General features: G+C 38.3%; 1 protein-coding gene across 4 annotated transcripts; it reads right to left on the bottom strand.

The window, feature by feature from the left end:
• Positions 1–379: 379 nt before the first annotated feature.
• Positions 380–12,268, bottom strand: LOC133883014 (uncharacterized). Of its 4 annotated transcripts, none has more exons than XM_062322191.1 (14): positions 11,992–12,268; positions 11,660–11,772; positions 11,288–11,384; positions 11,031–11,155; positions 9,808–10,330; positions 9,458–9,643; positions 8,303–8,596; positions 7,109–7,261; positions 3,905–4,059; positions 3,618–3,723; positions 2,549–3,496; positions 1,971–2,052; positions 1,362–1,727; positions 380–868 (listed from the first exon to the last, which is right to left on the bottom strand). In XM_062322191.1, exons 1-14 carry the CDS (start codon positions 12,094–12,096, stop codon positions 672–674), a joined length of 3,450 nt encoding a protein of 1,149 aa, XP_062178175.1. In that variant the 5' UTR covers positions 12,097–12,268; the 3' UTR covers positions 380–671. The 4 variants fall into 4 exon arrangements, with proteins under 4 accessions (XP_062178175.1, XP_062178189.1, XP_062178196.1 ...); XM_062322205.1 differs by having other exon boundaries at positions 9,817–10,330; XM_062322212.1 differs by having other exon boundaries at positions 1,362–1,724; positions 9,817–10,330.
• Between the last annotated feature and the right edge of the window lie 1,187 nt (positions 12,269–13,455).

The following is a 13,455-nucleotide window of genomic DNA, read 5'->3' as shown; positions in this document are numbered from 1 at the left end:
GAGTATATAAAGATTGCAAAAATATTATGAGATTCATTTGAAGCCGTACTTAATTTAGGAATCAAATGATCATCAGCTTTTTGTTCTTATTTGGTTATTCAATTATTTTGATTTAAGTAACCTGCCTCGAATGTTTATTTTTATCATTCTCTAGCTAAATGTTTGTTTGGTTATTCAATTATCTAGATTTAAGCCCCAAGTGCAAATGTTATAAAAAGCACAGGATTGGAGGGATTGCAAGCCTTTAAATTTTTGGCCTGAACACGGATAAGATAATTTTGCGCCGGAGGATCTGTGAGTAAAGATTTTGATCTACGCCAGAAAATTATACCTTTTGATATTTAAAGAAAAAGAAAAGAAAAAGCAGAAGGGACAAGGATAAAGAAATGATCGCCACTTGCACTCTTTATTACCAGGTAACTATATTCATTACTCGTATGAGATTTCAATTTCTTTGATTGTCAGTATTGGCTAAGCAAGGACTAGACTGATCGACATTTGCTTAATAAACAAATTAGCTGCACATACACACATTCTCGTTTTTTTCCCCAAGTAAACTAAAGGGGCTAGTTTTCAGAAGTTCTAATCTGAGAGAACAAAACTGAACTTCCAAAAAGAGAGCATAAACACGATGATTTGAAAAAGCCTCTGCTTGTTTTCAGAAACACCCACTACCTTCCTCCTTTGCTGCTGCTCTTCTTACCTTTCTTTTGCTTCTGTTTCAACTGGGTCAGTCCTGCAGCAGTTACCTTCACATTGCCAACAATTGCAGCAACTAGCTCAGGGTCTGTACATGCTTTCATCAATTCCTTCTCTCTATTTGTTGCCTCTGGCATGTGGCCAAACAAATTCATGGCCATTTTTGCAGCTACAAAAAAGTGAAGAAATAAAAGAAAAATAAATTAGCAAATCTACAAGATAAGTGATTGTTTGGCAACACTTTTTAGGACAGTAGCAAAAAAGCAAAAGCATTAACAAACAACTAAACATTCAAAACTATTTTCCCCTCTATGTCACATCACAACTAAAAAGCAAAAAGTATCATCTAAATTTTTTTTACCAAACAAACCTAAAGTCTTTGAACCTGGGGCTCAATTAACACCATAATGCTCCACAGATTAGCCCGCTAATAATATGTTACCATTCCATACATCCAAATTCAGATTGAAAAAAATTCAAAGGGATGCAAATTTTGTCCTAGTAATAGAGGCAGAAACACGATGGCACTACTGCACACACATGGCATGAAATATAGAGAAGCAAGTACCGACCAAGTAAAAAGCGGGGGAAAAGAAGACAACTTCAAAGAAAATAAACTTTGTCGAAGTGTACATTTTAGGAAAAATGGAAACATTAGATACCTTTCCCTTTCTTTGCAGTGCCTGGAATTATCTTGACACGGTATTTATATGATTGAACTGCATTGTAAGGACCACAGACAGGAACGGCATATAAGAGAACATCACTAGGCAGTGGATTCCCAGTCAAGTAATCAACATCATTCAATTTCCCTTTCTCGTCTTCACCAATCTCATGGATATCATCCTCTTCCATAGCCACCCTGTCTATTACAGAGGCAGTGTTACCCAAAATCACATGGGAGTCACCTTCAAAACTAGCATTTGAATGACTATGCGAAGATCCATCTGGATGCTCTCGACAGTCCCGGGAAAGGTGACCTGCCTTCTTACACTTGTAACATATTTTTGGAGCATCAGCAGGACCTGCTAGATTAAAATAATTTATATCAGAGGACCATTTTAGATGATCCCAAAAAAAACCAATACAAAATATGGTTTGTCATTAATGTTACTTCTGTGATATATGACAATTTGATATATCAGTCCCCAACTATAGATTCTCTACCGTCAAATAATGGCTTTTGAGCGAAGTAAAACAATCATGTAGAAAACTAAAAATGACATAACTGCCATTGACATTTCTGATGGCTAAAAACTTGGAAAACATACCACTACCAAGTTTCTTCTCTTTGGCTGCAGCTGCATTTTCATTTTGTGTCTCTCCATCTGTCTTGTTTATTTTTCCAGCAGACTGAAAATTCACAAATATTAAGTTTTGAAGTAATTAGTTGAGTAATTAGAACATGATAATGGAAGAACAACGGAGAGTTAAGGAACAAGTTTCCATCATTATTTGTCAAAAGAAATATCAACCCCTTAACATAATTGATATGCTTAGATCCAAATTGAGCATAATCTTTCACAAGATATAGGAATTGGCAACTAGAATGATGAGGAACTCTACTTTGCTAATAGAGTTGTGAATTTATTGAGCAATATTTCTTCAAGGAAAAGAACTTAACTAGAGCAGTGTAAAAAACAAAGAAAACTTTGAATTACTCTACGAGTAAGGCCACAGATATTCAAACCCATGCACCCACACACCCATAGCATGGCCATAGATTTAGCGGTATCAACAAAAAAAAAAAAAAAGGAACCAAAAACAAATTATATGGAAGGATAGAAGCAATATCAGGATTTCTACTGATGACTAGCACAGAAAGAATAGTGCAAGTAATTATACTCACAGCCAGTAAAGCCATACGAATGTTCCTTTCTTCCTCATCTTGATCAGCATACTTCTCCTTCATCTTCTTGAGTTTACCTCTCTGCCCACGACTGATTTTGCCAACACCTGGTTTTGTAGTTTGAACCTTTTTCTCTTGATAAGCGACAGAAGCATCAGTTTCTTTTGGTTTTTCAGTTTCCTGCTCAACATTTGCATCTACACCCACATTGTTCTGATCTTTCTTGTGCTTTCTTCTTTCAGCCTTTGAGATATAAGGTTTATCTTTGACTATAGCTTTACTCTCTTCATGATTATCCTCCTCAAATGGATCAATATGAGAAGCTTCAAGCCCATAACTTTTACCAGATACACTAGCAGAGCCTAGCCCAAGAGCTCGATCAATGAGGTCCTCAAGTTGCGGGTTGACAGGAGAAACAACATTTCTAGCAATACCAGAAACATTTTCCTTATTAACACCACCCAAGGTGGTCCTCTCCTCAACAGGCAAATCATGCGAATCAATAGCTTCTTTAGCATTGGTGGTAGTTGAGCCATTATAAGCAGGTTCAACTGCAGATCCCTCAAAAACTGATTTACGTAGATCTGCAGATGACTCGGGAATGCTTTCCAGTTCTACTTTAAGTTTTTCATCTGTGGCTTCATTCTCTGACTCTGTATCAGATTTTTCTTCGAGAAGCTGACTTTCTTCAACATCATTTATCGCTTCCTCTTCTCCTCTTACCCTCCTTTCATTTAAATGTGATCCCAAGGAGCTCTCATCTAACCGAAATAACAACCCAAAGCCCATAATAAGAGGGTGTGGAGGAAGAAAATTTTTCTTCCCACGGATCATAAAACTCCCGACTGTAAGATATTCCCCAGTAGGAGCAGTTTTACTGACCTGGTGAGGATAAACCCACCAAGCGCTAGTGACGATCTTTGCATCCCATGCCTGACTATGGCAAACCTACATCACATATTAAAAGATAGAGTTGAATCATATTGTATCCTGTGTTATTATTCGCTCCACTGCAGAAACATTTGATAAAGAATAGTATTAACAATACATGGAAACATTACTGACTTACCGTGAAACATCCTGTTTGGTTTAAAGTCAGAGGAGGTACTGGTTGTTCAGGCCTGTGATTTTTTATCACAGTACTGGAAGCTCCATGCAGATCTGCATGGACATACCTGTTATGTAATCCAATCAACATAAGAAGCAGACATCAATTTAACTTCTCATTAAACCTAATGACTAGAATATTCATAAAATCTGAACTAATTGAAGATATCCTTAATTTTCCTAGAAAAAGATAAATATCAGAGTCAGGAGTTGGCACATACTACAATAACAATGATAGCATTTACTTACAGATCTCCTTTTGACATATAGCGTTTGACTATCATCTCGTTCTGTTGAGCATCACGCCCACTGATAATCAAATAGTTCTCACTGCTGATGAACCAATTGAATTTCTCAAACCAGTGAACTTTGCGCATATGTGAAATTGTGGCGACGGTTTTTTCCTGCATTTTTATGGGAGAAGACATATTTGATATATCAGCTTTGATCCAGAATGGTGACTACTAGAACTTCCTTAAACGCAACACTACTAGTTCGAAAATCCCCTTCCCCCTCTCCTTGGAGCCAATTACTAATCAAAAACAAAATATATCCTTTTTGCATGGCAGTTCATACTATATATCTTGAATGAAACAAACATTTGGTGCAACACAACCCTCCTTGTGGGAGGATAACATCTGAGATCTTTAATGTGTCTGAATTAAATATATTATTTATCTTATTAACTGACTTTTTCATTTTTAGCCAGATCATAGCCATAGTAATCAGTTGCAAGAAGTATTTGAGATTCAAGCCCAAAATCTCTCATTACACCATGATCATCACCCCTGCATCCCAAGTAGCAAGTTTTGAATTAGTGTTGAACCTAATAAACTTTTTACAAGCTAATCCCAAGGGGTTGGCTCAAGTGGTAAGGGCCTTGGTCTTGGAGGCATTTTCTGTCAATGGACAGCTGTGCATAATTGTTCACAACTCCTAGAGATAAGAGTCGATAAGAGTCCTACTTGTATTGAGTGAAAGAGTTTTACTTGTATTGTATTTAAGTTAGTTTAGATTACTGATTACAGTTTTGTATTAGATAAGTCTATCTCGAAGAGATAGAATTAGATCAGGAAGCTAGAAGCTAGAAGTTAGAAGTTATGTTGTACTCTATGTAATCTCTTTATATACTGAATAGACGCTCACTAGATGGGTATGCATTCAAAGCCATTCACATAATATTTTGACATGGTATCAGAGCCCAATTGCTAAGTTTTTCCCTACGATTTTTTTTTTGTTCGGTTCTCGGTTTCTGGTTTGGGCATTCACCGCACGGTGGTCTGTCCCTCTCGGCACAATTCTCTTGGCTCAAGTCTCTCGGAACAATTTTCTGCAGCCTGTGTTGGTGTTTTCGGCAGCCTCTGTTTGAGGTCTCAGTGTTTCTTTCTCGGTCACTGCTGGGTGGGCGGTGCTGTCTTCTCTCGGTGGTTTTCTCGGCACTTCTCTGGGCAGCCTCTGTTTGAGGTCTCGGTGGTTGTTTTTTTCTCCGTCACTGCTGGGTAGGCGGTGCTGTATTTCTCGGTGGTTTCTTGGCAATCCTCTCCTCTCGGGTTCTCTATGGATTCTGCTCCTATGTGTGTTAAGTTTACAGGCACCAATTATGCTACCTGGGCATTTCAGTTTGAATTTTTTCTCAAGGGCAAAGCTCTTTGGGGTCATATTGATGGCACGGATGTTGAATCCTTGCCAGCTTCTAAGAAATCTAAGGCTGATGGGTCTTCTCCGTCCTGGGCTGTGCTTGATGCACGTATCATGTCCTGGCTTCTTGGTTCAGTGGAGTCTCATATTGTCACTCACCTGCAACCTCATCGCTCAGCTCAAGCCATGTGGGGCTTATTTGAAGAAGGTTTATCATCAAGATAATGATGCTCGTCGCTTTCAGTTAGAACATGCAATTGCCATGTTTCAGCATAATAGTCTTTCCATCCAAGACTATTACTCGGGTTTTTTGACTCTTTGGCATGAATATGCTGCCTTGGTTACTGCGGAAGTTCCTGCTGCTGCTCTCTCTGCTATTCAATCGCTTCACGCTTCTACCCAGCGTGATCAGTTTCTCATGAAACTTCGCCCAGAATTTGAATCCGTTCGCTCCTCTTTACTGAATCGCTCTCCGGTTCCCTCTCTTGATGTTTGTTTTGGTGAGTTACTTCGCGAAGAACGTCTTAGTACTCAAGCTATTTTGGAGCAATCTCATGGCAGTTCTGGGGCTGCAACTGTGGCTTTCTCTGCCCAAGGCCGTGGACCACCTATGCATTCTCGGACATTGCAGTGTTTCTGCTGCAAGGAATCTGGACATATTGCTGTTAATTGTCCTAAAAAATTCTGCTCTTATTGCAAGAAGAAGGGTCGCATTATCAAGGAATGTCGTATTCGTCCCTCGAATCGTCCAGCCCAAGCATTTCAGACTTCAGTTCTTGCCACACCGACTGCTGCTCCTGCCACCCCTCCTGCACCAGATTATTGCACTCCAGCAATGGTACAACAGATTCTAATTTCAGCCTTATCAGCAATGGGGTGTCAAGGTAAACATTCCCCTAAAATCTGGTATGTGGACTCGGCTGCTTCTAATCACATGACTCCTACTCACACCGCTTTGCGTTCACAACTCCTAGAGATAAGAGTCGATAAAAGTCCTACTTGTATTGAGTGAAAGAGTTTTACTTGTATTGTATTTAAGTTAGTTTAGATTACTGATTACAGTTTTGTATTAGATAAGTCTATCTCGAAGAGATAGAATTAGATCAGGAAGCTAGAAGCTAGAAGTTAGAAGTTATGTTGTACTCTATGTAATCTCTTTATATACTGAATAGACGCTCACTAGATGGGTATGAATTCAAAGCCATTCACATAATATTTTGACATTTTCATCAAGGTTTAAGGTTTGAATCCCATTGAGTGCAAACAAATCCTTGGGGCTAGTCCCCCAGCGAAGTCAAAATATTACCTGATCCGTGTGGAAGGGCGCTTTGTATGGGTCCGAGGTTTACCCAACAGGAGTGGGTACACAAAGTGACCCTACCTTGGAGGGGTTCCTCGTCATCAAAATAATAATAAAATAATAATAATAATAATAAATAAATAAATAAATAAAAATTCTACAGGTTATCAGTGTAAAGACCATTGCAAAATCAAATAAGCCAATGATAGAAATATGTTAAATCCCAATGCCGCCAGCCACCCTGACCTAATTCATGATGAGCCCACCAACTTCCTGGCAAAATGCCTATGATTAAAAACCACCAACACATCAAGTTATGCATGTAAGTTAGCAATCTGATACCATATGTCATGACATTAATGACTACTGACTTTAGAAAATTAAAATGTATATCCAAAATAACAATGCCCAATAGAATGGGACCATTGAGCCAATGATAGTTTAGTTAACATACAAAATTAGAGTATCAGCAGTTCAGCAACCATATGTAAAGAATCACTGCAATGTGAAGCTACCTGTGAAAGCTGTAGACGAGTCTTTCTCTCAGCAGCTTTAAAAGCTTTCTCATGTGAGGTAATGGTCTTTTCATGTTTGCTCTCCTGTTTTTTCTTCATTTCATACCACCGCCGAGCATTGGCATGCGCTGAAAGAGCTAAATCAACTTCAACCTAAAAAGTCCAATTATAATCACCAAAGTATAAATGTTAGAGACATCTTTTTGATTATATAGATTAGCAAAGCTCAAAATAATGCCCAACAGAAAGATAAGCTTCCATAAGAGAAAGTGTTGAAAACATGGCGACGATGACAAGAATAACTATAGAACATTTCAGCATTGATAATACTAAAATCTTATTCGCCATTCAAATGGGAAGAAGATGTTAGACAGTTTATCACTGACTTCTTTGCACTCATCTAACTCTTTGTGCATAGACTAATCTGAGACCAACAGTCCAATCTATCGTATTCCAAAACCTCAACGCAGCCCACAACAGCAAGTCCTCCCCTCATCTCATCAGTGGCAGCATCCCCCTTCAACTGGCTCAAAGTTAACACAGATGCAGCCTTCGATTCTTCAAAAAAGACTGGCAAAGTGGTGGTTGGCAAGTTTTTCAAAATCATGGCTAATTCAGTGGTAGTGGCAGAGGCATGGGCAATGTGTGAAGCTGATTTTCTACAATGCTCTTTACATGTTAGGCCAGCCATCCTTGAAGAAGACTTAAAGCCTAATTAAATCCTACTCCGGTGCTCATTTTTCAAGGGAAATCTCTCTAATGGAGCAACCCATTGGGTTGCTGCTGCATCAAAGAAAGGCTTATTGCTTATAAATTCAGTTTTCATTCATCCAAAAGGCCTAAAACAACTTCTCTCAAATTCAGTTTCTTCTATCTATGTTTTTTGTTGTTTTTCTTTTCTTTTGTACTTTTTTTTTTTTATCTATTTGTTACTTGGGTTCCTTGAAACCAGATTTTTTTTTTTTAAAAAAAAAAACATTAATGAAGACATAATAATAAAGCACAAAAACCATGTACGTCCATGCATATAAACATAGATGTCTACAGAAGAAAGTAAAACCAAATAAGTAAATAAAAACCAATGATAGAAGCGCATAAAAGGCAGAGTAAGCTGAAGTGCTTCATCTTTTTTCTTTTTTATCTAAAGCAGATTGAGCTGAAGTAAAGAATACCAAATTATAATTCATGTAACACCTTATCCACTGGGAGTGTCTTCTCATCATCATCCATTTCATCAAGATTGTTGCTCAACAGCAATGTCATACAATTCCTTTCAAGATGGAGCTTGTCAATGAGGCCAGCCACAGGGTTTCCGGATTTCCTCTCCTCCTTCACCATACGAGCAAGGTCCTCCCAATTCATGCCCTTTGCAAGAGTTACACGCACAGCTAATATTGCAGCATCCACATCTTCCAAGTTGTATTCTATCAACTCCGCCATTTGAATACTACGATCAACTTCACTCCTTAGTGTATGCACACGATTTTCCTAGAGTAGGATATAGTAATAAAATGAACTCAAAAGGAAGCTCCAAAAAGAAAATTTCTTATTCACATTAATGTATACTCTAAATTTTAAGTAATCCTAATCCAAAAGATCACTGATCTCTTGACTGGTTACATGATTTTTTATTTTTTTTTTTTCTATGAAGACATAACAGTGCAAGGAAATGAAGGACTCAATTGTTGTTCACATCCAAACACAAAACCTCAAAGCTAGTCAGTTGGATAAAATGGCCAATGGCTAGCTACTTTATCAATTTGTCATATGACCATCATCACCCACAAGATCTTTTCAATTTTGTTCTGACTACAGAGCAACCACCCTACTGAAATCTATATTTATTTTCTGGTCAAATCTGGTGATGCTAGGAAAAAAAAATTGAACTTTTACACTTTGACTTTCATAGATATCTCAGCAAATATATAGATGAGGAAACAAAATAATGCAGAAAAGGACTCATCTCCCTCCCGCCCTCCAACTTCAAAAAGGGTTCCTAATCCACCAGTCACCTTAAGACCTTTTTATGATAAGGCATATTTTGCAGCAAAAGAGGCAAACTCAAGCCCCATAAGTGGACGGATATTGATGACACATAATGTAACACGAGGGGGCAAGATGTAAATCTGAAAATTAATCTTCTATGGATGAATAAGTTCAGGAAGTCCACTCCAAATGCCCCCCCCCCCCCCCCCCCCCCCCCCACCCAAAAAAAAAGAAAAAAAAAAAAAGAAAAAGAAAAAAGAGAAAAGAGAAACAACAGGGTTCAGTCAATTCTCCAGTCATATCAACTCCTTTTAAGTGTATGTACTCAGTCCATATACCTCAAAAATGATAAAAGTAGCAAACCTGATCCAAGCGTATTTTATTCAGTTTCTGGATGGCAGAGTTCTCTTTTGCCTTTTGCTGGTGTTCTACCTTTTGACCCTCAATTTTGCTGTAGAACTCATCCAAAGCAGCATCAAATGTTTCAAACTTCACATACTCCCTAGTCTTGAACTGGTTCAGTAAGATGGGGCAGAAATCATGGTAAATCTGCAAAGGAATCGAAAGCAAAAATTACAAAAATACAATGCAACTCAATATTCAACTAAAATGCTTAGATATGATTGGCACTTTCTGACCATCAAACAAAATCTAATAGAACAACAACTGCACTCTAAACCAGCATATGTGAAGGAAGATGAACAGAGGACTACCAAAGTAACCTGCCCAGTATTTCCAGGTTCAGAATTTTGTTTCTGCAATATGAATCCTTCAGGAACTTTATCTCCAGAAATAATATCCTCCAGCCAGTCCTCAAACTTTGTAACAGCTTGGAGCAAAGCCTGAACTGTATCATCATCCCACTTGTTATCTTTAGGAACTTTTGTATTAGGAATCAGATCAGCATCGAGTATAATATGCTCAGCAAGTGCAGGTCCATAACCAAGTCCCTCCCCAACGACAGTTTTCAACATGGCCTGTTTGGCATGAGTACCATCACTGGTATTTTTACTTGACTCAGATGATTTCCCACCTTTACGGCTACCCTGCTTTTCTTTTGGTGCAGCAGACACATTAGTTCTAGCATTATTATTTTCAACAGGTTCATTGTTATCAGGCCCCTTGGAAGAAGTAAGGGCTGCTTGTAACTTTGCAGCAGTTGTTCGCTCAAAAACTCGACAAATTTCAGTAGGATAACGGTGGCGTGACATGATTGCAAACCCTTTATCATCATCCCTGTTGTTGATGAGTTGTTGTTATTATCTAGCTAATAACTCAATTTAATGGGAAAAATGAGAGAACAACAAAAGTAGAAGTTTATTTGATTTTTACTACTAAACAGGAAAGCATAGTAGGAGCTACCAGAGATTATCCTGGCCATGTTTTAACGAAAAAATGCCAACATCCAACGACAGTGCAATCAAGCAAGCAAAAAAGCCTAGCAACAGGGTCCAATAAAACACCAGTATAATTAAGGTGTCTCAGCAACCCCTAGGCAGTTGAGCCTCCCAAGAAAAAGCATGACAAAGCAATATCTAATAAACAAAGATAATTCTTTCAACACCTCCATAAAATTTTCAAAATAAGCGATAGATGCAAGTAAATAAGAACTGAATAAACAATCTTTGAGCAAATGGATTTTACTATAATTTTTCTTTTGGGACAAACTATTTTAATAAATAATTAAACAAAGAATGCTAAAACCCCATCTTCTTTTTTTTCTTCAAACATCAGCCAATCAGCACACCAGACATAAAAAAGAGAGTACATATCATACAATATAGACGAATCATGTAGGTGGTGAATTCTGAGGTAAGGCATACAACTTTTTCATATTATTTATAAATTACACACGCACTCAATCAGCCTTGAACTCACGACCCCACCCTCTACAGAAAGGCATTACCATAAATAGAATGAGAAAGTGAATCACAACCTGTGGGACCGGAGAAGGGTCATGACCATAAAATCAGAATCTGTTAGGAGAATGTTTCCATGAGCATACAGCTCCAATATAACATAGTATGCATTAGCACCCAGTCCAAATTGAAAGAGAACAATCTGTAACAAGGTCAGGGAAAAAAATGGGAAAAAGGATAAAAAGGAACAAGGAAAAAAATAAAATAAAATAAAGAGTAAGTAGTCTAAAGCACTCTGAAGCATGAACAAATATCCACAACGATATACTTATACCCGATCATATCCAAGTTGCCGTACATCCTCAAGCCTTCTGGTACGTATATGCTTCCTCAATTTGAGAGTAAACCCCGAAGGGGTATTACTTTTGTCCCTATTGATGGTGAAGAACAAAAAAACATTTAAATTGTTTATTTTTCTTTCTTTTTTTTCCCTTCTACTTTGCCAGATTACCTAAAGTATGAAAACAGAAAGCATATATAAACATTTGTAAAAATTTCACAACACCCACTTGTTATCTCCAAGTAAAAGAAAAAAAAAAAAATCCCTTCTCTTTTTCTTAATCCTTTCTTGGATTTCTCAGCAACCAAACGCATGGTAGTAACAATGTAGGCAAAGCTTGTAATGCCCTTATCAATGAAGTCTCACCTAACATATGCGGTGGTGTGCAATCTAGCACCACTTTCCATCAACAATAGGACTTTCTCGCTCTCGCCGGACTCCGTGACTCCACTACTATTCATCAACTTGAACACATAGGTCTGCAAACAATTCACACACCACACCACTCCATTTTATATCCTCCTTGCAGGAAAATTCAATTAATTCCAACAAATACTTCAAGTGAATATTAAAAAAATGAATTTGTAGATATATGCGTTAAATACAATAATTGCTTGTTTTGCTGGTTCAAAGCTTGTAGTTACAAGCGAGTTCGTATGTATTGGAATTAGGGTTTTGTAAAATAGGAAGGAGCATACCTTGGGAGAAAGATCATAGACATTGGAGCAACGCATGCCGATTAGCCTACGCAAGCACTTCACCTCTGCGGCCACATCGGCCGTGTTCATGCGCACCTTCACCATTTTCTTCTTCTTCGATATCAGGTTTGTTCGTCAATTGCGAGCTTCAATGAAAACAGAGTTGGTTTCAGTTTCAGGCGCAGGCGCGAGCGCCGCCTCTCAATTGGTACTGCTTTGTATTTGCTGCGGTTTCAGGGGGCAAAAATAATTAACTAAAAAGATCTTTCTTTTATTTATGAGAAAAATATAAAATCAGTCCGGTTATATACTTATATGGGTTTGCAACGAGTTTTTTTTTTTTTTAACAAAATCCGAATCTTATTGATAAATGAGAGACCAAAAATCAACAATGGGAGGCGATACATTACTATAAACAATGTCATTGATGATAGGTGGAATTTCTTTCAGTTATATTAAATTTATTTTTACCTTTCTTCCTCACAGTGCTACACTGGTGGAGGTTGTTTTGTCTTTGATTGGAGCAAGCAGAGGCTTTTGGTTTCTGGTTCGTGGAGATAGACGGGTGTTGGAGAATGGCCGGCGGAGATGTTGTTCAAAGTTAGATCTGTTAACCTCGGTTGGCTCTTTTTCGACAAGAATCTTCCTGTTGCGGTCTTCGGCCCTCTCCGGTCTCGATGGTTACCTGGCGGGTCGTGTAGCTCTCTCCTGGTCGGCGAGTGATCAGCACACACCGGGGGTCTTCCATCTTGCCCCCGCGCGTGCGGGTTATGGCTTGCTTTTCAGGCTTCGCAAGGTGCCGATCTGGACTTCTGAAGGTCGTCCGTTGTTGGGGGGGTTCCTGGAGACGACGTGTGTTCCGCACGCGCTGGTTTCTCCGGCTGTTTGTTTCCTGTGCTTGTATTCCAGTGCTTCTTCTTGTTTTGTTTGTATATTCTTTACCTGTTTCACAGTCTACCGGTCTTCGGTAGCTTCTTTAAGCTAGGGTTTTCCCTTGCTTTGTGGTTAGAGGTTCTTTACCTCTACTCACTACCTTCGGCCGTCGGCCTTGGTTTAGCTTCGCCTACGGGCGTTTGTAATGCCTTCTTTTCTTTGATTTGTGTATGTTTCTGATCGTTGTAACCCTTTTGGGTGGTTTCTGGGCGTTTCCTCCGGTAATGAAGAATGTGTCTTTTACGTTCAAAAAAAAAAATGTTAATTTTTTTTTTTTTTGATAAATGTTACTACTGATTTCATTTCATAAAACATGCATACAACTAGAACCACGAAGGTCCTAAAACACCCTGAGACTAAAAATGTTATTAGCTCTATGTAGTATGTAAAAATAATAGGGATAATTGCACCATTGGTCCCTGTGGTATGTCATAATTATTTTTCACTCCCTATGGTTTAAAAAGTTCATAGGAGGTCCTTTTTGAAAAACTGAAATTGACTTCTAAAAATAAAGTGTGTGCATAAGTGTCA

The sequence above is a fragment of the Alnus glutinosa genome, chromosome 1, assembly GCF_958979055.1.
Source record: "Alnus glutinosa chromosome 1, dhAlnGlut1.1, whole genome shotgun sequence".
NCBI classification, from domain to species: Eukaryota; Viridiplantae; Streptophyta; class Magnoliopsida; order Fagales; family Betulaceae; genus Alnus; species Alnus glutinosa.
Note: the sequence above shows the minus strand (reverse complement) of the source record. Positions and strands in the feature narration are given on the sequence as shown.